The 26,833-nt window shown below is 46.2% G+C and overlaps 1 protein-coding gene across 1 annotated transcript; it reads right to left on the bottom strand.

Annotated features, from left to right (window-relative positions):
• DDB2 (damage specific DNA binding protein 2) lies at positions 1–26,833 on the bottom strand. The gene is made up of 11 exons (XM_088448619.1): positions 26,738–26,833; positions 11,867–12,038; positions 9,630–9,730; positions 9,345–9,533; positions 9,117–9,262; positions 6,712–6,811; positions 6,403–6,580; positions 4,843–4,988; positions 4,562–4,726; positions 3,824–3,869; positions 1–1,720 (listed from the first exon to the last, which is right to left on the bottom strand). The coding sequence occupies exons 2-11, from the start codon at positions 12,036–12,038 to the stop codon at positions 1,500–1,502; spliced, it is 1,464 nt and encodes a 487-aa protein (XP_088304745.1). The 5' UTR covers positions 26,738–26,833; the 3' UTR covers positions 1–1,499.

The following is a 26,833-nucleotide window of genomic DNA, read 5'->3' as shown; positions in this document are numbered from 1 at the left end:
TTAAAAAAAAAAAAAACTGCCATATTTATTTAGGCTGGACTTAAAGAAGCATACAGTATATATACACAGAAACAGCTGAGCCTGTCCCACTTCTAAACCCATAAATGCATACGGATTCCGTTTTTGCAATCAGAAAACCCCGATTGGTAAAGTACAAAAACCTTGTGGTCAATTCTGGCTGCTGTTTTTGGACAGCGATCTCACAATTAGCCGTAAGACAATCCCAAGTAAGGAGTTCTCTGAAGTCTATCCTGGTCTGATCATCATCAAAAGCAGTTGTGTGTAATACAGGTAACTGGTACGTGCAACCCCTTTAGGGGAAAGCACCGGTTTTGAAAATCTGAACCTCACAAAAGGGTATGGTAAAAGGTTAGTCCCCTCACCCCCCCCCCCCTCACCCCCCTCCTAAGGAAGCTCAAGCCATTTTGTCCAGCAGTTGGTAAGGGGTTCACATAAAGAGAAAGATCCTACTATACCAGGGGTTCTCAAATCGGGTGCAGAGGGGCACTTGCAGGGGTGTCACGGGCTGGTGGTCCATTACCAAATAAAATTATTTATAATGAATAGGATAGGCAGATACAGTGCTGGTGGCAGCCAATCAGAATACCTGGGCAAATAGAAGCACAGCGCTGTCCGAAGGGTGCGGTGGAGTAAGTGAGGATACTCTAGTGCTCCATGATGTAAGAAAGTTTGGGAATCCCCTTTGCTATACCAATGACAGATAATACTAACCATCTCAATTATCATTTAGATAAAGGTTATTTCTCTTTAAACAACAGTAACATTTGAAACGTCAGGAAGCCTTCAAAGCAGTGCAGTACTATATCCCATCTCACTGTCCTGCTCGCAGATCCTGCACTAGCCACGCCAAGCTAAGTACTGCGTCTGTATATCTGCAGGGATGAAATGGGCGAGCTTAGGGCTTACGTCAGTCACACTTAACAAGAAGTTTTGTTGTGTTAGACCGAAAAGCAAACAATTTGTCCCATCTCCCCCCCAGGGACATCTACCTACATTGACCCAGCTTTCAATGTGTCATTCGTCACTTAAATTACAAAGATCCATCAGCTGCCATCGCTGGTCAAGAGGGAATGGAAATTCTATGTTAACAGTAAAGGCCATTATGGCTGATTTTCATTGTGAACTTCTCTCTCCCTTTCCTATGAAACAAACCAGTTGTTTATATTGTGTTACATCTATAGTTGTGCCTTCGCTATTTCTGTTGGCAAGCACTAGAACATTGTGGAATGCTTTCACATCATTATATATGATGTCGAAAGTGGACAATGCCCATTTTGTGCCTACATGCGGACAGAGGGATGAGGCAAGAGAAACGGGGACTTCTCGGGTTTTTTTGGGCCAAAACACAAGTAAACGGGGCCCCCCTTAATGTAACCAGATGCACTCTGCTGCTTGGAACCGGTGCATTAAGGCACAACTGGAGTTTGGTTAGAGATGTTGCGGAGTGCAATGACACAGGCTGGCTCCTTCTACCACGGTCATTTATCTCTGCTTTTCCCACGTTGTTTATTAGTCGGTTCCTTTACAACAGTCAGAGTTTTCCCGGTCTCTGATGGACCGGACTTGTCCTTTTGAGCAGGTCGAGTTTTTGGTGGTTCTTTCCTCCCCACTGGAATCCCCTTTTCCCTCAGAGCCCTCATCATTTCCTCTTGCTTCATCATCAACAGAATCTCACGACTCCAGATCAAGATGTTAAAACCTTGAACAAACATGGAGGACAAAGGATGGGACGTTACTTATTTAAACAGAACAAAATGGCAGACATGAGGAGCCTGACCAAGCTAAATCCCCAAAATAAAAATATGACTTCAGTTTTTTTGTCTCCATAATAAGATCATTTTTAATTATCTTTAGACAGAACAAATACGTATATGACCATTTCTATGCTATTCACTGCAAGCAGACACACAACGAAATAGGCCTCAGGTTACCAAACTCCTCCATTACAGTCCAGGTTTTAAGGATATCCCTGTTTGAGTCCAGATGATTAAATTGACTGACGTACTAATCAAGTCACCTGTGCTCAAGCATGGATATCCTTAAAATGAGGACTCTAAATGGCGGAGTTTGGGAACCTCTGAAAAATGATTTTTAATATGGATAGCATCATTTAAATAATGTCGATCTATAAGTATTCTGCTTTCTGTACACAGCATTCTGACAGCGGAATCGCTCTGGTGTGAATGGGAGTACACCAACTGAATGAACACTCACTTAGGGGGTCTATGTACCAAGCCTTGGAGAGAGAGAGAGAGAGAAAGTGGACGGAGATAAAGTACTAGCCAATCAGTTCCTGTCATTTTTCAAATACAGCCTGTAAAGTGACAATTAGGCGCTGATTGGTTGGTACTTAGGGCCTGATTCAGAGGCGCTCACTATTTGCGAGCGCTCGCTCTGAATCAGGGTGGATTTAAAAAAAAAAAAAAAAATCAGCCTCCAGGCTGCTCACATAGCTGTGGGTGACCACCCACAGCCTTTGCGAGCGGTCCGGCGATGGTCGCGATAATCGCGACCATCGGGCTTGCGACGAGACCCTTGTGGTAGGGTCTCTGTTCCCGCAAGCCCAAGTGAACTTCCTGCTCTAATAGAGCAGGAAGTTCACTACTGACATCACGAATGATGTCAGTAGGGCCGCCCACAAAGGGCAGGTCCAAAAACCCCCCTCCCCGCCTACAAAATGGAGCGAGCTGTCGATCAACATCGACAGCCTCCCCGTTTTGTAGCGAGCCCTGGAGTGAGTGATTTCTCACTCGCTACGGAGCTTGTGCACGCCGCGCGTGCACTCTGGCCGACCATCGACCCGCTTGTGAGCGCTATGCGCTCGCGAGCGGGTCTGAATCAGGCCCTTTATCTCTGTTCACTGAATCTCTCTCGCCAAGGCTTAGTGCATAGACCCCATAGAATATTGTGGATTCCTGTTCAGAAAATGACAGCACTGTAAAATGCCTATGTCACGTTGTCCTAACTCCGAGTAAAAATCTACACACTTATTCTGATCATTCTGAACCCCTCCCCCCAAATGTCCTTTCCTCAATACTATTTCCTGTGTTTTGAAAATGGGACTGATCAGCAGAGAACCAGTGGAACAATGGAAAGTGGAAAGTGGAACTTGTGAATAAATCTTCATCTATATGGACAACATTCTTTTTTGACCCTAAAACAGTTCCAAGTACTTCCCCTCTTTGTTGAAGAGGGTTTGTGGCACTAAGCGCCTATTTGATGGATTTACCCTAAAATTGTTCATCTGTGGGACAATTTAATTATTCTTATTTCTAGCGACAACCATCCCTAAAGATCTGGCTTGCCAGTGGCGGGCCTGTCCGGGTCTTCTGACAAACTGCCCTCACAAATCCCCAATACAGCCAGGATGTTTATAGCTTGTCACTCTCAACAATATAATGTGGTACCTCGCACTCAAGCAATAACACAACCCGTAACGTCACCGAAATAGGATTCCTCTGGCACCACTACAATACTACAAATCACCAAACCTCACCAATAACCACCTTTCAGAGCAGGCTTGGTAATTGCTACTGTACTATGGTGGTTGGGTTACTCTCTTTTTCACGGGCTTGTCAGGACCCTCAAGTCTAGCAGCAATATCCCTTCTCTCCACACCAACTCCTGTTTTTGTACATACATTTAATGTCTGTTAATGTTCATTTTAGCATTTCTAAACCTAAATAAAGTTTTTTTTTTTTTTTTTAAATAATTACAAATTTCAAGAAACGTAACATGTAAATTAGAAAATATAGATGGGTTATGAAGAAATAAAAAAAGTAATAAAAATAATAGGACTTACCCATTCCTGATGCTAAAAGGTCTCCCATTGGATTGAACTTGTTCAGCTAATAAAAAAAAAAAAAAAAGGAAAAACAAATTATGTACTACTCTAGAAAGAGTAATTGGACAAAGAGCGATTTATAATAAGCCGTGGCAGGAAGAGGAATAAGTGGGGTGAAATAGCCTCCGATTTTGCTAAAATGGCTGTAAGCAGTTGTCCTGATTTTTTAAAAATGCTTCAATGTGTGTAATAAGTGCAGAGTTCGCAATTCGTCCAAAAAAAACCAAAAAACATACGCTAAAAGAAAATAATTACGTATGGAGGCAATTTTATTGACATTTTAAGGGGGCACATAATAGGGGGCATTTTTGGATTTTTTTTTAAAAAGTCAACAATTTTTATTATTTTATTTACTGGGGCATTTATTTTATATCTAAGGCCACAAATTATATAATATAAAAAAAAAAACTATTGGCAATATGTTTATATTACCCTGGTACCAGAGGCCCAGGGGTACCAGCGAAGGCCAAAAAGCTATTCGGCTTTTAGTCCAGTTATCTCTAAGAAGGAAGGGGTACAGGTTTGTTCTGCGTGCGCCCCCCCTAGGGGTCCTGACTCCATGCTGAATAGCCTAGGCCTATTGGAGGAAGGAGGCAACTTATTTTTGTGTCACAACAGCTACACGCTACAAACACTGCCATGCAAAATGTACATTACATCACCATACAAGCCACCCAAAAGGGAACAGTGCCTTACCGAGACGATGCCAGACGCATAGGGATCATACAGCTGGCAGACTATGTTGCCACTTTGCCCATCAAACACATCCACGGTGCGCAGCTCATCTGCTGTATACCCTGGGAATTGAGGGTCTGGGTAACGTCCAGCGACTATTAAGTCATAGCGGGGATGCCATGCGGCCTGGATATAAGAAATAAAAACATTGTCCATTAATTACAGCACAATATACTTATAAAGATCTCCTAGTGACCATAAATAGAACGTGTTCATTCTGGAGCAGGAACCCAATCACAGACCTTTATGGCAGTCAGGTGCTGGAACTGGCGATGTGGGTGTGGAATGATACGCTGTGGCACTGACCAATCATAGGCCGAGTAAACTCGGATCTCGCTGTGCTGGTCGGTGGTGAGAAGTTTGGCTCCATCCGATGGACTGAAATAAGCTGCAAAGAACATATAAAAAGGGATTAGCTGTATTCATTGGACTGTATGAGTTGAAGGTAAGCAACCAGCTATTGTGGAACCACCAGCAGCAGCGTGGTCACCACTAACAGTTACTGCTCTGAGATTCAGAAACCTAAATCACATGAGCCGCCTGAGACTGTAGTATGGTGGCAGCTGGTGGGACCAACATCTCCTCGTTTCAGTCTATTCTCCTTTTTGGAGGCCTGATCCTGATTCGGAAACAAATCTGTACAGATCGCATGGATAATCTGCAAACTGCCCATACGCTAGAGAAAGCAAATGCAGGCTGCGCTGTACCATGCGCGCACACGGACCGAGACTGAAAGTGCGGACAGACTAATCCCTCCATTGACGGTTCCCTTTGCGTGAAGTGGGCGTATTGGCCCTCCCGCGTGTGGACGGAGATGGCACCCCTGCCTCTGGCAGACCTTTCGCACTGAGCATAGGGTGGGTGTAGGTTCAGTTAAATGACGGCTGCAAACGGAAAAATGGTGGGCAGCCCGACCCCTCCACATGAGGAAGCATGGGTGATCGGCATAGACTCCTCGCATCAGCGTAAGGTAGGCAGCAGGCTGCCGCAGGTGCGTCCGACTCAGGATGAGGTCCTTGATCAGGGAATCCCAACAACACATAAAAGGGAATGGAGTTAACTAAACTTGTGAATAAAACAATTGCTGTTTTATATTCATTCATTTCTTGCATGCAGGGCCCTTCTCTCCTCTCTGTGTCCTAAACAGAACGATGCCATCTAAGAACTGTAATTAAGGGGATGTAGTTAGGAGACTGGCGGACGGGATGCCGCCGGACGAAATCCCGACGTCGCAAGCCTGACAAGGGACTAAAGATAGGTGTCGAAATACCGACGCCCATCTGAATCCCGATTCTAGACAGACGTCACCCTGAACGAGGTAAGCCAGGGCGTTTTAGCTGTTAGCAGCCGCGCGGGGGGGGGGGGCGGAGTGCTAGGTTTATGCAGCATAGGGGGGTTTGGGTTAGGTATTAAGCGGGGGGTGGGAGGGAGGTTAGGGTTAGGCACCCCTAGGGGGGGGTAGGCACTAAGGGGGTAGGGTTAGGTTTAGGCACGAAGGTGGGAGACTTAGGTTTAGGCACTAACAGGGAGGGTTAGGGTTAGGCTACAAGAAGGGAAGGTTAGGGGGGGGAGAAGGGAGGAGGGATGCCGCTGTTGGTATTTTGACAGGAGGCATCCAGACTGCCGGTATTTCATACCCATTACGTAATTAAGTATATACATAGGCTATGGTGCTGTCTGTACTGTTTGTTATACCCTATGTACGGTGCTGCGGAACCCTTGTTGGCGCTATATAAAATTAAAAATAATATTCGATAGCAGGCTTTGATTGACAATTAAGGAACGTAATAAACCAATATTACCGGAGTTCACTCCACGAGCATGAGGCAGTGTATGCAGGCAACTGGACTTGTCCTTAATGTTTCTCAAGTCCCAGAGCTTCACTGTCTGATCCACAGAGGCCGTGGCCAGGAGCCAGTCACAACGAGGGTTAAATTCCACATGTGTCACCTTCTTCTTGTGCAGCCTGGACTTAAAGATCTTTAAAGAGAAATAAAAAAAAAAAAAAAAATGTTAATTCTTTATTCATGTCTGACGACAAACTAGATTCTGGCAGCACAGGCACAGTGTCCGTGCACGCACTCTAAGGTCACCCAGGGCACGGCTCACACCTCTTTGCCACACGTCTCCAGGAGCACCACGTTGCCCACGTTATCCCCAGTCACAACGCACTGTTTGCTGGCCGACACGTCCAGGCTGCAGTACCACATGCTAGAAGAGAATAAAGCAATTAAGAGGTCAGTTATTTATTCTGCAAGTGTTTCAGTTCTGCCCCAATAATCATTCTGGACATCCACTGTTGTGAGGCTACACTTCTGCTATCACTGAGATGGACCATCACTGCCAAATCCCACCAATAGCCGTTACATACTGTATCTTCCCAGAAGGTGGCGCTTCACTTTAAGATGCATTCCAGTCATTTTGCCTAATCACCCAGATTTGTAAGCAATGTGCCACTCTACGCTCCAATTCACTTTTGGGTCAGCCATTGTGATAACATGAGCAGTGTTGGACAACGTCGGTTAGGTCATCATGGCACAGCAATTCAAATCTGGCACCATCGGGGTATCAATGGACTACACTGACCAAGCATTTGTGTACCAAGCAGACATTAATGTATATCAGAGCCTGTATATCAACGAGCTTAATATGATACATGAAACAAAGTTAAGGATTTATACATAACAAAACATGTCCAGCATGCTTCTCTTCCTTCCTTGTACATGGCTGTCATGTTAGCAGGAAGAGCGTCTACAACTCAGCTTGCAGACCGGCAGTAGACCCCGTTAGGGCAGGAGCTTGTGGGGTGGTAACACTTAAAATTTTACATTGTTACATTAGAGCATCATTCAACATTAAACAATGGTATTTTATGTGTACTCACTAGGAAGCCATGACCTAGTTTTGTACATGACTTCTCCCCCATACTGCTGAGCGCCAGAAGTTGTCGGACGGCGACAGGCGCAGGAGTGGGGCTTCAGGTAAGTACAACGTTGTGTTGTGTGTCATTATGTGTAAGGGGCACTACTACTGTGGGCTTTACATAAGGGGCACTACTACTGTGGGCACTGCATAAGGGGCACTACTACTGTGGGCATTGTGCGCATAAGGGGCACTACTACTGTGGGCATTGTGCGCATAAGGGGCACTACTACTGTGGGCATTGTGCGCATAAGGGGCACTACTACTGTGGGCATTGTGCGCATAAGAGGCACTACTACTGTGGGCATTGTGCGCATAAGGGGCACTACTACTGTGGGCATTGTGCGCATAAGAGGCACTACTACTGTGGGCATTGTGCGCATAAGGGGCACTACTACTGTGGGCATTGTGCGCATAAGGGGCACTACTACTGTGGGCATTGTGCGCATAAGGGGCACTACTACTGTGGGCATTGTGCGCATAAGGGGCACTACTACTGTGGGCATTGTGCGCATAAGGGGCACTACTACTGTGGGCATTGTGCGCATAAGGGGCACTACTACTGTGGGCATTGTGCGCATAAGGGGCACTACTACTGTGGGCATTGTGCGCATAAGGGGCACTACTACTGTGGGCATTGTGCGCATAAGGGGCACTACTACTGTGGGCATTGTGCGCATAAGGGGCACTACTACTGTGGGCATTGTGCGCATAAGGGGCACTACTACTGTGGGCATTGTGCGCATAAGGGGCACTACTACTGTGGGCATTGTGTGCATAAGGGGCACTACTACTGTGGGCATTGTGTGCATAAAAGGCACTACTACTGTGGGCACTGTGCGCATAAGAGGCACTACTACTGTGGGCACTGTGCGCATAAGAGGCACTACTACTGTGGGCACTGTGCACATAAGAGGCACTACTGTGGGCACTGTGCGCATAAGAGGCACTACTACTGTGGGCACTGTGCGCATAAGAGGCACTACTACTGTGGGCACTGTGCGCATAAGAGGCACTACTAAGGCACTGTGTGCATAAGAGGCACTACTAAGGCACTGTGTGCATAAGAGGCACTACTGTGGGCATTGTGTGTATAAGAGGCACTACTGTGGGCATTATGTATAATGGACACTACTGTGTGACGTAACGTGAATCAGAGGCACTATGTTTGGTGTAATGTAAATAAGATTGAGCGGCATAATTTGAGTTGGGGGTACTATTGAGCTTTTGCGGCGCGTGCTTTCGGCACACATCCCTTTATTAAAAATAGGATGGAGGGCACATATTTATAGTCTGCAGGAGAGCATCTCACACCCTAGCACCAGCCCTGAGTGACATCACCAGAGTAAGAGGCACAATGCTTCTCTGCTGTCTCTAGCGCCCATTATAATGTTTATGTGGTCGCAGGTCTTATTAGCTGCCCGCGCAGTGGCTGCCTACACTGTATGCAGGTGACTGGTACATTTTAAATTACGTTTTTCCTTCATTCCAATGAGACATCTACCTAGTTAAAATTTTGTTTTCAAAAACCCACTGGTTTCCCCAAGAGACCCTTTCCCATCGACCACGCGATGTACAGAATAAAGCCTCTTACGCCCAGTCTTCTGTGTTTGTAAACATCTGTACAGTACGTCCGCTCAAGTCCTGTAAGATGGTGCTGCCCGCTACGGAGGAGGTGTACAGCTGATTAGGATTGAATGGATCGAATTTCATTCCTGTAATACAGCCTCCGGCTCCAATCTGAGAAATAGAAGAAAGGTGATGAGGAACTACATACGGACCAGCTGGGAAATCTCCACTAATACGGCACTTTCAGACTTACTCCAGGGATTAGAGTGTTATGAAGTTCCTCATAGTCCCACAAAATGATGTCCCCGCCTTTTGACCCCACAGCCACCGTAGTTGGCTGAGTCGGATGCCATTCAAGCGTGGTAACTCTCCTGTCAAAGGGACTGTTAGTTCGATAGAGAATATAAGACGCCAGAGAGCGTAGGAACGGAGTCTGCAGGTACTGGGAAGAGAGCCACACATAATAAGGCATCTGCAGATGGGCAGCAAGCCGGGCATACATATATAAGAGATGTGCAGAGCTGCCCTGGTAACTTACCTTGGCACGAACATTTCCACCTACTGTACTCCGGTACAGGTAATGCACAATGCTTGTCCGTCTGTCTTCATGTTTCTTAGATTTACTGTCATCTGGTGAATCTTTGAAGGTAAATCGTTATATTATCAGACAAGAAAACTAAAAACCTTTAACAGGTAACAACGCAACATGAAAAGACTACAACTGATGTCTCACCAAGTCCCTTCTATAAGTCTTGTAATAAAGAACATGCTACAAAGGAAATCCACCGCAATCAAAGCCCCTGGCTGCACATTCAGATCCGATTAGTTGTGAATTACTCGCACCCGCAAGTAAGCGTGGCTGTATGCTGCAATTACGGTACCTCCGGACTCTCACATCGTTGTTCGCGGCCCCATAGGACTGCTTACAAAAACGTGCGAGTCCGGGGTATGATCGGGGCTATGAATTGCCGTGCCTTTGCTGGCGTTTCTATGCTGTTGCAATGGCAATTCGCCCCCTTCACACCTAGTTTGATCGAGCCCATATAGTGTACTACCCCCCTTGAGCCCTCTATGTCCTTATCCTCTTTTGGAGGTTCGCTCTGCCAATTGTCCCATCCAATTCATCTATTGTCTTCTGGCCCCACCTCCTAGTTCCTAGAGAACTGCAATGACTGGCTGACCCACTTCCTCTCCCCTGAACTTCGATCACTGATGCTAGGTGACTTTAATATCCCACCTGATAACCGCTGGAAACTCCTGCATCCAAACTGCTCACCCCCTTTTGGCCTTACCCAATAATCTCCTCCCCCTTCCTTTCAAGTGGTCACACCCTAGGATCTAGTCTTCCCCCATGGCTGAGTCATCCAAGACTCCACACATTTCCTCTTTCCCCCCTCCGACCATCATCTTACATCCTTTAGCCTCTCCCTCCCCCATCACCCCCTCATTCTCCCAAAGTCACTCTGACCAGTCTTAGGGGGTATACAATTAGGTGCAAGAATAGCAAAAATCCAGCACCTGCTAGGCTTTATCCGCAGGGGCGGGATTTTTGCTATTCAATTGGGTGTGGGGTTTTTCATTTTTTAAGCAGCGGGAGGTTTTTGTTTTCGCAGCCCCAGAGCACGACCAATTTTTCTAAAATACATAATTGTAGGAAAATTATCGGAAATTGCTCTGGGACCCCTGTGGCACCCCCCAATGGCTAATTAAGCGGTGTCTTCTTCCTCCAATTGTCGGGATCTGGTCTTCTGCAGCAGCGTGCGTGGCGTGTGTGTGCATGTGCGCCCCCCCCCCCCTCGGAGGCAGCAGCAGGGAGAACTACATCTCCCAGCAGCCCCCTGGCCTCCCTGCAGGCCCATTCCCAGTGCAAAGAGGGGAGATGACCGGGAGCCGCCGGACCTGTATGTAACTTCTTTTCCTCGCACTGCAGGGTTTTTTAGTGCTGAAAACTCTGCGTGTATTTTTTTTTTAATTGATACCGCGGGTATCGAGAGCGTGCATACCCACGGTGATCCAAAATTGGGCGCGAGGTCCCCCTGAAGAATTTGCTCCTAATTGTATATGCCCTTTAGGGGGCATACACACTAGACTATTTTTATAACAATATCGTTCATATCGTCCAGTGTGTATGCACTGAACGACCAATGCTGCGCACTCCCCCTGGTCGTTACCTATATCCCCAGTTGGCTCAATCGGGGGATATCGGTAACGTTGCCATGCTGCCGAATCTCCTGTGGTTGGAGTTTGTTTTTACTTAGGTTTGAGGCTACAGGGATATTTGCATTGGAGCCGCAGTCCTACTTCTCTACAATCTACTGTAGCAGGATTGATAGTCATAGTACATACATGCAGAGGCAGACCATAAGGCAACAATGAAACCCATGAAATCCACTGTGACAGCTCACATTCTACAACAACATTTCCATTGGCCAACCATAACCCTTAGAAATCTTGTGCTTGTCCCTGAGCCTGAAGTGCGGAGAATGAGGTTATATAGCGTTCATTCTATCCCTGAGCCTGAAGTGTGTGGAGAAACTGTGCAGTTCCTCTTTCCTGCCTGGGGTGTCGCTCTCTGCTCTAGTGCTTCTAGCACACTGTGGTCCGTATCTCAGCAGTTTGTGGCATCAGCTGAGTGTGCTAGAAACACCAGAGCAGACAGCGAGACCCCTGGCAGGATAGAGGAACTGCACGGTTTGGGACCGGTGCAGGGTGCTAGACTGAAGACTAGTCTACGTAAACACTATGTAATATAAATCTATTTAGGGTGTGGGTTACCTTTGCTGCACTCTGGTGAGGCATTTTTCTTCCTAGAGGTTTTTTTGGTTACTTGATCAGCTCCAGAGTCTGGTTCTCGCTTCCTCTTCCCAGGAGACTCCTCTTCTTGTTCTGTACTCTGGGAGGGGGGCTCCAATGTCTTCTTTCCCCGAGATGATTTTTTGGGGGGCATCTAGGGATAAAAAAGGTAGAAAAAAAAATTATATAGTAGGTCGTGTAGAATTTACAGGACAAAACAAAACAAACAGAGCATATATACAAACCACTAAATTAAGGATGTCCAACAACAGAAATCAATTTAAAAAAGTAAATTCCCCATTATTCATACAATAACCACCAAAATCTCAATCATTGTTCTTGTAGACAACCTTCCCTTCTTCTCGGGTACTTTAGTCCCCCCTACCTTTTGAAAACCATATCTAAAATCTACTCTACTTCAGTCCAATCAACATCATCAAGAACATGATTTATAATTTATAGCTGCCCCACTGTGGGGCCATGGTGACCTGTAATGAATACCCCCATCAGTATCCACAATAGTTTCATGCAAGATGCCACATCACAGAGAGTTGGTCCTACCAACCGAGAAGCAGTCGGGAAGCTGACGGACGAAATCCCGACCGCCGGCTTCCCGAAAAGGTATAAATGACAGGCATCGAAATCCCGACGACCTGCCATTAGACCTACGCCGGGAGTCCGACACCCAGCTTATCAATCGAAGGTAAGCTAGGCGCGGACAGCCGCGGGGGAGGAGGGGTTTAGAGGGTTAGGGGCTCTCGAGGGGGGGGGGGGACTTAGGGTTATGCACCCTGCTGGGAGGATAGGGTTAGGCTAGGGGAAGAGGGGGTTAAGGTTGGGTGCCCCCGGGGGGAGGTTAGGGTTAGGCATCACCCCGGGAGACTCAGGGTTAGGCTGCATAGAAGGGGGAGTTAGGTTTAGGCACCCCTAAAGGAGGGTTAGAGTTAGGGGGTAAAAAAAAGTTTGAATGTACTTACCTTTTGTAGCTTCGGGATTTTCAGCCCTGCCGGGCTTCCGCTGTCGGGATTTGAACAACCAGCCATACTGATTCCCTACCAACCATGTCTCAACGTCCACCATGACCCATGCAAATTCAGTACCAAATGCTCTGCCCCAGAACTATAAAAGTCTTTTTGCCAGGCATTTGCAATAGAAAATTCAGTGGCCAGTTCAGGAGCAGAGTTTTTAATGGTTGGAAATGGTTATGTCGGAGGGACGGCTGTATAGGTCACATCTTTTGGGACTCTTGTGGCCGGATTCAATTACGCACGGAACAGTTTCCCACGACTTTGCGCCCACCTACGACTCGCTGATTTCTGTTTGCAACCTAAGTAGGTGCAACTAGCAATCAGCTACAGTAATTGGCTGGTAATGTGCAACGCAAGCTGTCTAACGGCAACTTGTGTCTAACTGAACCCAGCCCTTCATCAAGACCCATCTGGTAGCTGGAGCTTGTGTGCCAAACCATTACCTTCTCTATTCCTCACACTGGTTCTGTAGTGAACACATCTCCGGTTTGACACGTTTACATACCAAGCACTTAAAATATGTTATTTCTACAGGCTGAAAATGGCTCTGTCTTCTCAGGTGAACACTATGCAGATTCTTCATAATCTGACATTTTTATTTATTTTTTTGATCCACCTTCCAAAAAAAACAAAAAAACCCAAGGATGAAATCAGCCATTGTTTTCAACAATAAAATAAAAGGGTATTTGTAAGTAACTCATCACAATTATATGCGGGGTGGTCCATGCTGCCGCAGACATAAATTGCATTTAGTTGTCTATCCAATTGGTAAATATGTAGTTCTGTCATAGACCTGTCAGCTGGGTATGTTGCACACTTGTGCTTAGTGAGATCCAATGTTTCTTCTTGTAAGGATACTGCTACTTTTGTAACAACGTAAAAAAAAAAGGCTCCAGATGAAGGTGCTGCTTGCACTGCAGATCACAGGGAACCGCAGCAGAGCCTCTCCTTCCCCAGGCAACACATTCTGCAGATCTTCCACATCCCAGCTTCCACCTGCATGCAAAGACACCATATCTACAGGATCTTACGGCGAACCGATGCAGACACACCGCTGGCAGCGGCCTCTCAGATATCAAGTGAGAAGACTGCGCTGCAACCGTCGACCTTCCCCACAATAACGCAACCGGATAACACCGTCGACCACAACGTAGAGGAGACGCGGGACGCTCTCCACCGAAGGAATAAGGTACTCCTTGTGACTATCACTACACAGTGGACTAAAGCTCCGTACACAAGGTGTGATTTAGGAAAAGATAAGATCTCGTTCCAGATTTCCCTTGACCTCCTGAACACGCCCCCACCCGCTGGGACACGCCCCTGGTCGCCGGGACCTGCGGGCAGGCATAGATGATGGTTGATCAAAGTGTACGAACAACCATCATCTGCAGATATATCTGTATAGTGTTACCCACCTTAAGTGTACCCATGTTTTATGAGACTGGATGTATTGTACGTGGCGAGGTATCTTCAGTACAATGAGGTAATTCAAGTGCAGTCATATTAAAAAAAAAAAAGTTATGTAAACCAGCTGACCCAAAACCTTTATATTAGTACAATGAATAAAATGCTTGATTAAGACATTCAGGGTGACAGAAGTTGTGGCATGTAAATTGGTTTCCCAGGTGCTAGATCTGCAATGAAAATGAGATAAAGAGGCACCCTGGGGTGCAGTATAATAGCACAAGAATAGTCCCCGGCTGATAAAGCTACTGATCGACTAGATAAAAATAAAAACAAGAGCTTTCCTGCTTCTCTCTTGTGGCCATACAGACCACCTCTTATTAGCAAGACACAGGAACAGTCAAAGAAGAGGGATAATATATATTATATAATCCAAAATAGGGTACACTCACCAGACAAAAGTTATTTTATTGTAGCATAAAGACACGGTCAGCCAATCCACGTTTCAATCCTCACAGGGATCTTTGTCAGATAGTATCTTGGATTGGCCGACCGAGTCTTTATGCTTCAATAAAATAAGTTTTTGTCTGTCACAAGTCTGGTGAGTGTACCCTATTTTGGATACTACATTTAGGGAATTGGTGCAGCACCCTAGCGCAATATGGATATGAGGAAGTGAGTGTGGACCTTGTGGCATAGCGCACTCTCACTCTCTCGGAATTTGCGCTAATGTGGCGAAAACAACAGCGTAAAACCGACCCTGCGCATCTCCATTATATCATACTTACCTACTCTCCCGGAACTGCCGTGAGCCTCCCGAAAATCCGCTGCAACTCCCAGCAGCCCGCAAGAGTAGGAGTAGGCAAGTCCCCCGGAATGGCCGTAGGCCCCTGCATGCGAAAGTGGTCAGTTTGGGGGGGTGATGACAGTATTCGCGCTGAGTCGCGTCATCGTAGCCCCAGCCCCACAATGCCATCCCCACCTAAAAGCTGCACCGACCTGGCAGCCCCCTGACAGAACGTCGGTAAGTATGATTTTATAATAAAAATTATATATATATATATATATATACACACATACATACATACATACATACACAGAGAACCAGCACATCAATTTATAAATGCAAAAACTTCTTTATCAAATGAGAAAAAAATAGCACCATCAATGTATACAGGTGCGTTCACTCAGATAGATAGATATATCTATCTCCAATAGTCCCGCACTCACGTCCCAATAGACTGAACAGAGGGGTGCATCAGCCATAGCATATGATGCTATGGTTGATGCACGTGTTTAGGTGGAACATCTATTTTTGGAATATATGAAGGCAATCTTGGCAAAGGTCCTTCGGGTTCGAAACGTCGATTAAGCGGTATCTATCTATTCACCCATGCGATTGGTTGGAATGAATAAAAAGAAGCAACTAGCTTTGGTGTGTGCCCTCTGTTCTTAGTATAAGGACTATTTTTAGATAGAGATAGATAGATATATATATATATATATATATATATCCACACATAGTATATGTAGCAATTGCTCTTCATTTATTTTGATCTATAAATGAACACCCTTGCGGTAAATTTACATGGCCCGGTTAGTGAGAGAGAAAAACCAGGGCACAAGATAGTAAATGGTCTCGCTAGAACTAGTGTAAACTTGGAAATGTGCCTGTCAGGGTTAAGAAGTGCGGAAGTCTTGCAGTGTGACTGTACATGCTGGTAACACAATTACGGCTCTTCCATATATTTTATTCTGACACTTCTGCTGGTTTTTCTGTGCAATTACTGATGACCAGGAGTTTATTCCGACCATTATAGTGTAGCAATAATTTATCTAATTGTTACTGCAGAGGACACAGGCACTATGGATTGTAAGGGTTGTGTAACCCTAGATAGACAGAATTTGTACTGGCCTTTTATACCCTTAGTGATAAATGAAATGTTCAAAATGATCAAAATGATTGAAAATAAGCATATTTAGGTAAGCGAACTATTACTGCCTGGTATGAGACCTGCCAGCAACACCTTCACAGCATGGAGTGTCCATTGGGTCTTCATTGCCAAACCAGCATTGTGTGATCTTATTCTATTTCAGTGGGACATTTACATTTCATTAATCCAAAAGAGGAGCAGTGTCCATAGGGTGTCCCTCACCCACAGTCCACTTAACATAAATTATCTGATAAACGAAGCCACAAAACTATCCTGGATAAGGACTTTTGTGTAGATGAATGAAAGGTCAATCGAGTGGCTCAACCCAGCTGGTGGAGCACCTCTTCTTCACAGTTATTCCCTCTTCTGTGTAATCCGGACTTTCAGAGAGGTCATGCTACCTTTGCCTTTTTGTTCTGTCGGTTGCGGGTCTATCTTCAGACAGGATGTAGTCAGCATGCCGGCGCTCACAGTGTCGGCGGTCAGAATCCCGGCTACAGAATCCCAATGCGATTAGAACTAGGAGAGAACTTAGGGTTAGGCTGCGGGAAAGGAGGATTAGGGGAAAGGGTTAAGAGGCCTAAACATTAGACGACTTTATGAACGATCCGACCAAAACCAGGAGGTTTTGGTCGGATTGTTCAGAAGGTCGTCTAATTGATAGCTGGCAAGGACCAGAGATGCGCGTGCATGCTGGGTCCTTGCCGACCCCGACTATCTGCGGAACATGCTGGTCAACCTGACGACGATTGTCAGGTTCCACATGTTCACAGATAGGAGGTCGGTCTCCTGCACTGAACGCCGTTCAGTGCGGGCATTGCACCCGGCGACCTGAAGGACTGAACGCTAGATGTTCAGTTTTTCAGGTCACCTAATGGATAGGCCCCTTTAGGATACTTACCTGCATGCGCATTACATGATGTGGATTCTGACCGCCGGCATTGTGTGTACCGGAATCACGTAACCAACCCCTTCAGATTGTTAGTAGATAGCGGGACTCGCAAACCCCTGACCTTTGCTAAAAGCCACTGACAGGTAGTGTGTCCCCAACCTTTAGCCTTCCTTCAGGCCCAAAATTATGTCCATAAGGTTCTCCCTAACCTTTTTCCATCTGACTGGGTTAGGCCATTTCCTTGTATTACTCCCTCATACGTACTTCCCTCTTCTCTTCTCTTGTGAATACCAGACGGGTCTTGCGGCTTGACAGGAGCAGTTTTCACTACTCGCTTTGCACAACGCCGCTTCTCCTGCCATGCTGGATCACTGCTTCTGGGACTGCCGCCTGATCAAAAGATTCTGAGCCCAAATCAAACAATATGCCATGTCGGATTTGGTCAGCTTTCTCCCACTGACTCCAGATTGGGCTGTTTTGGGTATCCTTGGCTCATAGATTCAAATGACCCATGGTAGCAGGAGACTTGGCTATTATTTCCGCAGCAGCCGCGTAACTGCATCTTGCAGCAATGGCTTGCTCCATTTTTTTGTTCCAGGAAAAGCTCTTTTTTGTATTTAAATTGGATTGAATTAAGGCCTCCACAAGGAGGTACAGGTTAATTGTTTTCACCATTTGGGAACGTTATATTGATCCCTTACCTGATGCTATTAAGTTAAGCTGGCCACACACATAGCGATATTTTACCCAATCTGGCCGAATCCAACACATCGAACGACAGTTCGTGTAAAATATGGCCAAATCCTGAGTAAATCGTGAGTCCCCACACACGATGCGATGTGCGTCCCCGCTGGTCGCACACCGCATCGTCAGATCTGCCATGTAGTAGGGCAGATCTGACAATCTAGGACACCATGCACTGTGAAAGTCTGGATGCAGGAGAGATCGTATAAAGATTGGACACCAAATTGTGTGCAGATTGTGTGCAGATCATGTACAGAGCTGCCAGGGAGAGTTTCGAGGGAAATTGCACACATCAGCTGATCGTGTGCAGATCGCCATGTGTGGCCAGCATAAGACCTGCTTTCAGACCACACAATGGTATGAAACCTGAATATTACTGAGTGAGCCCCCAGTACAGCTGGGTAGTTGCTAAATGATGCTGTTGAGGGTCTCTGTCCTTGCCATTCATACCGATCTTTCCCTGTGACGGAGAGGTAGTTACGACGTCTTCCTTTATCCTAACCTGCTGCTGCCCTCTCAGTGTTCTCCCCAGAAATTTTTTCCAGCCGGGTGGCATCCAAAAGTACCCGGGTGGGGGCCTTCGCAATTATGCGCGTGCCGGGAAAAGGGGCCTCCCTTACCAATCCAGCTCAACAGGTCTCATGCTGCTCCCCCACTGGCTCTCAGTCAAAAGTGCCCATTATGCAGTGCCCCCTGTATTTGTGCCCTTTATACAGTGCCCCCTGTAGTTTTTCCCTTTATGCATTGCCCCCTGTAGTTTAGCTTTGCCCTTATGCAGTGTCCCCTGGCTGAAGTAGTGCCCCTAGTCTGGTCCCTTATGTAGTGCCCCCAGGCTTAAATAGTGCTCCCAGACTGGCCCCTTATGCAGTGCCCCCAGGCTTAAATAGTGTCCCTTATGCAGTGCCCCCAGGCTTAAATAGTGCCCCCAGGCTTAAATAGTGACCCCAGGCTGGCCCCTTATGCAGTGCCCCCAGGCTTAAATAGTGCCCCCAAGCTGGCCCCTTATGTAGTGCCCCCAGGTTTTAATAGTGTCCCACAGGCAGTGCCCCCAGACTGGTCCTGGCCCCAGCCCAGAACTTACCTTTACTGGCCGCTTACGCTCCCTCGCGCTGACTGGATCTAACTAGATCCAGCAGGCGTGCGGGGCAGGCTCCTCACGTCGCGGGTGACGTGGGTTCACTCTTTTCTCTTCTCCCTCCCCTCATTTCCCCCCCCCCCCCTTCCTTTTTATTCTTTGTACACTTCTGTCTCTCCTCTAAGTTCTCCACTCAAGACAGCAACAGAAAATAGAAAATGAAGACTGGATGATGGTTCCAACTTCTTTTCTCTAGTCTTGAGGACCCCCCCCCCTTCTCTTATTGAAGACGTTGCGCTTCTTGTCATACCATTCTGTATGCGGCACAGTCTGCTGCAGGTGACACCTTGTTATGAACACTTTTATAGTAACACTTTGATTTTTCTTCTACCCAAGATGATTTTGCCTTTAAATTATTGCAGCTTTAAATAAAAATGATTGTCGCTTTAAAATACAGGAAGACTCACAGGAGCCCGCGCAGCCTATTACATAAGTCCCTCAAATTGCTCAAGGCCCTGGGTGTCAAGAACATTAACCACAAGGAGCATCAGAATAGGTTCACTGCCTGGAAGTCGATAGCCCAAAGCCAGGGCTCGAGCTTCAGTAGGTGCAGAGGTGCTGTTGCTACCGGGCTGTCTGCACCCAGTTCATGCTGCTGAAAGTTGCGTATAAGAGGCGGTGATGCTCTACACCAGGGGTGAAGAACCTTTTTCCTGCCGTGGGCCATTATGAGATATATATATATATATATATATCATTAATCGCAGGCCACGCCCCTCCATATGTCATCACATAGGGCCGGGGCCACCATCGCCAGTGATTACAGCAATGCCTGGAGCTTCCCGAGGATGCTCCGGGGAGCTGTAAGGGCAGCAGTGTGACCGTCTGAAGCATCCTAAGGACGCTCCAGACGGCACTGCTGCATAGATTCTGGCTGCAGGGTGCCATTCTAGGCACAGTGCTAACCAGATGAGGCTAGCAGAAAAAAGCTCAGAGGGCCAGAGCAAATGATTCCGGGGGTCTTATACGGCCCCCGGGCCTGAGGTTCACCTTCCCTGCTCTACACTGAATAACACTCTGCATAATTGACAGTGTACTGAGACCATAACTTGCAGAGCAATTTACAAATAAAATGGACCACAATAAGGCAACTTTATAATATCATTACCTTAAACATACTAATGAGAGGCATTCCACTATAGAGAGAAGAGTGTACATAACCCAGAAGCCTAGCAGGATAGGAGGAGGGGCCTGCAGCAGCTGAGTGAGCCTGGGAGCTCCATCTCTATGAACTTGATCTTGCCAACGACGGGATCTGGCATCGGCGAGTGCATACACACTTGCCAATGCTGGGAGCTGGTACACATTGGCCGTTGTGGATGAATGTTGCGCAATTTGCCGACATATCGTCTAGTGTGTACCTGGCTTAGGAATCAGGAAGATACATTATAATGCTGGGTACACACTTGACTATGTGTACCCAGCCCGTCATCGGCAGATCACGGGACCTGGCGGGGGGAGCCGGCATCAGCAAATGCATACACACTTGGCGAAGCGACGGCGGGGGGCCCATGCTGCATTCGGCAGCACCTCACTAACCAAATCCCCAGTAGTAGTGCTCCCTGTAGTAACGCCTCCTGTAGAAGAGCCCCCAATAGAGTAATGCCCCCTGTAGTAGTGCCCCTTATAGTGAAGATGCTTACACACAGAAAAAAACCAAAAACAAACAGACTTACCTAAAGCCCCGATCCCGCTGACTCCGGTCCACCAGACTCTGGTCGGAACTATGGGAGAGACGTCATGACTTCTCTCCCATAGTGCACTGCACACTGCTGGAGCCGGAAGCTGGAGCTCAGGAGTAAGCTCTGGCCTCCGGCTGGCGCTGCAGGGGGAGCCGGGCGCCCGCTGGTAAGAATCTCAGCCGTCGCCCTGCAAATGGGAGTCTCCCTGCGGCGCTGGGCTGAGATGGGCCGAAGGGGGCAGAACTCGTTTCGTCTCCCATTCCGGCCCACTTGTGGGGGCCCCAGGACGACCACTCCTGTCGCCTCCCTCCTTAATCCGGCCCTGCCCCTGGGGATGAGACATTTCCCCATTCATTCCATGGGAAGGAACAGGGAAAATGTTGCGTACCTGGCTGCAGATACAGCCGACCGATAGCCGGATCTATCGGACATGCAGGACGATTTCAGCATGTCTGACAGACCGATAATTGCAGATCGGTGGCGGCGTTACACTGTACAATTATCGGCCCATGTAGAAAATGATTGGCTATAATTGGGCAGTGTATGCCCAGCATAAGTGTGAATGTGAATAAGACTTTGCAGCTGAATAACTGAGCCTGGGGAGACACAGGTAACCCAGCCACGCTGTTATCCTGTCACCAAAGTTGGAATTTATACACAGAAGGATGACACGATAATATACATGAGAAAACAATGAATGCTTGGGAGTGAGACTGATTACACAAGTTCTTCCCAGTAAAAATCATTGTGGGGACAGTACACATCTAAACCTCTAATAATATATATGATATATAGTGAATAGTCCCTCATTCATTATCACTTTCATCATTTCAAAGGAAACAAAACAGGCTTGGGGGGATTCAATTAGATGCGAGTTTGCTAAAGGCGATAAACTCGCACACTTTGCATTCATGCGTGCCCACGAGATACACACTATTCAATCAGAAGTGCCAATTCGCGCTACTCGCCGCGAGAGTGTGCAAATTTTGTCCAAAAAACAAACATGGAAGATAGCATGAAAGAGTGGGGAGACCTTCCTGGCCCCCCAAAAAGTGAAAACTTTGTTAGCAGAATCATATAGAAGACTTAGGGCCTGATTCAGACCCACTCGCGAGCGGCTGTCTGCTCACAAGTGGGTCGATGGTGTGCACAGCGCATGCGCACGACGCGACGAGCGAAGGACTTTCCTTCGCTCGTTGTGTCTGATCAAAGGGGGCGTGCTGTCGATGTTGATTGACAGCACGCCCCCTTTGGTGGGCGTGCCGGGGGCGTGCCTCCCAGACGGGGGCGTTCCCAAGGGAACGCCTACCGTCAGAAGCCGGCCCCACTGACATCACTAGTGATGTCAGTGGGAGTGATTTTGGCTCTGATAGAGCCAAAATCACTCCTGGCCTTGCGGTTGAGAAACTCAACCGCAGGCTTCGGCTCGCAGTGGCGATGGTCGCGATGGTCAAGACCATCATCCTGCACGCTCGTATATGCTGTGGGTGGTGACCCACAGCTATTCGAGCGTCCAAGAGGACGCTCCATAATTATGGAGGTGGGCCCTGATTCAGAGCGAGCACTCTGGTCAGAGCGTCCGGTTCTGAATCAGGGCCTTAGTGGCCATAAGGAAAGTACTGTTCGCTTTTAAAAAAAGATGTCAATTAGTGGATTTTAACTTTTTTTTTTTTTTTAATTATATAATGTAAAAAGCTGTAGAATTTACTTTGTAATTATACCAAAAACGCCAACCAAAGTATAAAAAAAAACATGCTTTTGGGCTAATTTGAGGTGATTAAAGATTTAAATTATTATTATTTTTTTATAAAAAGCTATTTTTCATTGAAATACATAATTTCATTAAATTTGGGGTGTATTATTTAGCTAATAAAAATTATTTTGGGGTAATTTGAGGCCATTTATTTTTTTTTACACCTCAATAATGTTTATTGGCCTAATTAAACGAAGTGATAAATCCCAAATGCCTAATTAGTCATTAGGAGGCATGTCTGGGAGGGGTGGGGGTTCCGAAGCAAGTCCCGAAATGTTTACCTTAAAATAAAGATTGTCCCTGCTTTTCAAATCCTCCGGGGGGTGCGAACAAAAACAAGCAATTTGGAATTGAATTGCAAATGTAATTCTCAATGCGAATTTTCAGTGAATTCGCCTCACAGGACTAAACACACACCTAATCTGACCAGTTTCAATTCACATCTTTCTTTCTTTTCACTCTTATTTAATATTCTTTTGCTCGCTACATATTTAGGAAAATTAAAAATGATAAAATAAAAAGGTATTTTTTATATTACTTAGTGGAGGACATTAGGGTATCCAGTCATTAGGTCTACAGTAAAAAGGTAGACAATGGAAGTTAGATAGGCAATAGGTCAACGTACTAAAGGTCGACTAGTAAGAATATCGACAGTGTCATATGGTCGTCACACAAATGGTCGACTCATTTTTGTTTTTTCAGGGTTAGGCACTTACCCCGACATTTAGAGTTAGGCACCAGGAGGGTGGGTTAGGCACCAGAAGGGATGGTTAGGGTTAGGCACTTACCAGAGAGTTAGGTTAGGTACTAAGGGGAGGGTTAGGGTGAAAATTAGGGTCAGAAAAAAAAAATGTGTTGACCATTTGTGTGTCGACTTAATGACCCTGTTGACCTTCTGTACCTGTCGACCTATTGCCTGTCTAACTTCCATTGTCTACCTTTTTACTGTACACCTAATGAGCCACAACCCTCCTATAGGTGGTATACTAGACACCTAGTGTTCCCGCTAGGCCGTTTTAGCAGGGCGCCGCACCCTACCCGACTTCAAAAGGATACAATGTACCCTGCCCCTTTTAGCGGCGCCCCGCTAAAAGAGCCTGCGGGTGCCATCCCCACTTGCGTGCCGCAGTGTCCCGTGGTTGGAGAAAACTGCGGTTTAGCAATAACCGCCCCACATCTATTCACAGAGAAGGGAGACCTTGGGGTCAGACCGGCATGTCCTTAAGTGTCAGGCACACCCCCAAAAGTGATGAAAAGGAGGGGGGGGTGTCTTATAGGCACACCTTCTTTTCGACGCCGGAGTGCCCTTTCTCTAGGACCTAGACTGAACACTAGACGCCAATGTATCTATTTCATGTATTTTGAATAGTATCAATTCTCTCATACATACAAAAAAGTCTCATAGTGCACAACATATTGGACTACATAGGAGTACTCCTTGTCATCTTTGCCGTTATACATCCATAATTGGGGTCTACTATGGGGCATCCAATTAAATAGATCACTACTAAGGGGCAAAAAATGAGCTGGGGTAATACAATGGGGTGTAACATGAACAACTGCTGGGGAGAGGTGTCTCTCTAGAAGCAGTGAGGAGGGGGTCCCCTAAAACCGTTACTAAGGGGCTCACAAAATTCTACGTCTCTGCCCAAAGCTATCAAGGATAGTTACAAGGGGATGCAGCCTTAACATTGACACTACTGATGTAGATATGTCAAATGTCGACATTCTGCAGGGACCAAAAGGTTAGGCTGCGGCAGCAGAGGGTTAGGGGTTTAGTGATCCGCACCTTCGGAAGTTCTGCAGCATGAGCCGGAAGTCCTCATCAGCGGACTACCAGACTCGGTAGACACCACTGGAGCCGCCGTCCCAGGTAAGTCACCACTGACCCACGAGGAATGATTTAGCAACATTCTAATCATGTTGACATTTCATCAGTGCCGATGTGATCAATGTCGACAAAATATAGCACACTCAGTTACAGCATATATAATGCAATGAAACGCGTCTGCTTAAGCTCACATCAAGTCTTAGGTTCAATCTCAACAGTTTTGAGTGAATTTATTGATTGATTTTGGGACACGCACACTACAATATCCAGCCAGTATCAGCTGCGACAGTGCAACGCGTCTGGCCAGCTTTTGGCAATTAATAGACAGGAGAGAGTAACAAAGAGATGGGTATTAGGAAATACCAGTATCAGAGAAGACATTTAGAGCCGATGTATGGACAGTAAAGGTGGACACAACAAAGGGTGCTCTCCACAACAGATCCGACAAGTGAGGACACTAAAAACAGAAAAAAATTGGGAAACATTCATGAACACTGGTGCAACCAGACCAACCAGTTATTTTTTTTAATTAAAAGATTAGTGTTTGCTATGAGCAACAACCCTTTTTTTTTTGCACACATTAAAAAAGCAAGGTCTATCAGATTGGATGGTAATGGAGGGTCAACAATCTTATGGGGCATACACACGGTCAGATTAAAAGGATGATATAAACAATAACAATATCGTTTGATCGTTTATATCGTCCTTTTTTTTTTTTTTTAACCCCTCCCAACGACCAAACAATGGTCGATGCGCGGGCACGGATGGTCGATATCGATCATCGCCCGTGCATGCAGGCCAACCTGGTCGATAACGACCAGGTTAGCCTTTTTACTATAGGGACCCGTGAACGTTGATCGCGGGCCGTTACATCGTTTGGGGGTTGGTGTATGTTGCTGGATGTTCAATATCGAACATCCAGCACATGTAGGACGATCAGACAACGATATCTAATCGTTCAATGTGTACGGGATATTACTCTCTACTGTAGTGAGGTTTATCAGGACATCAATCCATGAGCCCAGGTGGGACCATACCGGCTATTTATGCCCCGCCTGTTAGGCACCAAAGAGGGACGGTTAGCAACCCTAACAACAAGTGTCGGTATGTTAGCCCTGTCTGGATACCGGTGTCAGGATTCTGACAGCCGGGAACCCGACTGCCGGCATCCCATACCGATCCCAAGACATTCATATGGTGCAATACATTGCACAGTGCAGATGTGCACCCCGCAAAAGGAAATACACATTGTATTACAACATACAAAGTGCCACAGCAGTGATCCTGAAGTCCAGGAGCAGAGCATTTAGGGCCTGGTGGAAGGGGTCATGTTGGAGAGCAGGCAATAATAGCAATAATAGCACCACCAATGTATCATTAGATAATGTATGCGATCAGTATACACACACACACACCAATGTATCAGTATACAGACACACACACCAATGTATCATTAGACAATGTATGGCTATCAGTATACAGACATACACACACACACACACTAATGTATCAGTAATATATATATATATATATATATATATATATATATACACACACACACACACACACCAATGTATCAGTATATATATATATACATACACACACCAATGTATCAGTATATACATACACACACACACACACACACACACACACACACACACACACACACACACCAATGTATCAGTATATACACACACACCAATGTATCAGTATATACATACACACACACACCAATGTATCAGTATATACATACACACACACCAATGTATCAGTATATACATACACACACACACACCAATGTATCAGTATATACATACACACACCAATGTATCAGTATATACATACACACACACACACCAATGTATCAGTATATACATACACACACCAATGTATCAGTATATACATACACACACACACACCAATGTATCAGTATATACATACACACACACACACCAATGTATCAGTATATACACACACACCAATGTATCAGTATATACACACACACCAATGTATCAGTATATACACACACACCAATGTATCAGTATATACACACACACCAATGTATCAGTATATACACACACACCAATGTATCAGTATATACACACACACACACACACATGTATCAGTATATAGTATATACACACACACACACACAAATGTATCAGTATATACACACACACCAATGTATCAGTATATATACACACACACCAATGTATCAAATCAATCAGTATATACACACACACCAATGTATCAGTATATATACACACACACACACCAATGTATCATTAGACAATGTATGGCTAACAGTTATATATTCTCCAGTGATTGGCAGGACTGGGAACAGGAGGCCCCAGGAGAAGGCGTCTCTTTGTTACAGGACCGCACTGGAATGCAGTCTGGCATCTCAGCAACCAGACACGCTGCCCCCTCTGTCCCCTCCTCCCGGTTACCTGTCAATCCCGGTATCCACCACACACAGACGTCGGTCACCAACACCGCTACCAGTACACAGGCAAGATGTCGCTGTGGCTGCGCGCATGCGCGTC

The sequence above is a fragment of the Taudactylus pleione genome, unplaced genomic scaffold (genome assembly GCF_031769625.1).
Source record: "Taudactylus pleione unplaced genomic scaffold, aTauple2 ptg000462l, whole genome shotgun sequence".
In the NCBI taxonomy this organism is placed as follows: Eukaryota; Metazoa; Chordata; class Amphibia; order Anura; family Myobatrachidae; genus Taudactylus; species Taudactylus pleione.
This window is presented reverse-complemented; position numbering and strand designations above follow the sequence as displayed.

Coding starts and splice junctions, on each gene's coding strand:
- DDB2 (XM_088448619.1), bottom strand. CDS start 12,038: ATGCCCCCCAAAAAATCATCTCGGGGAAAGAAGACATTGGAGCCCCCC. Junction 6,812..9,116: donor ACAAACACAGAAGACTGGGC/GTAAGAGGCTTT, acceptor ATTCTCTTCTAG/CATGTGGTACTGCAGCCTGG. Junction 4,989..6,402: donor TGCTCGTGGAGTGAACTCCG/GTAATATTGGTT, acceptor TGTTCTTTGCAG/CTTATTTCAGTCCATCGGAT.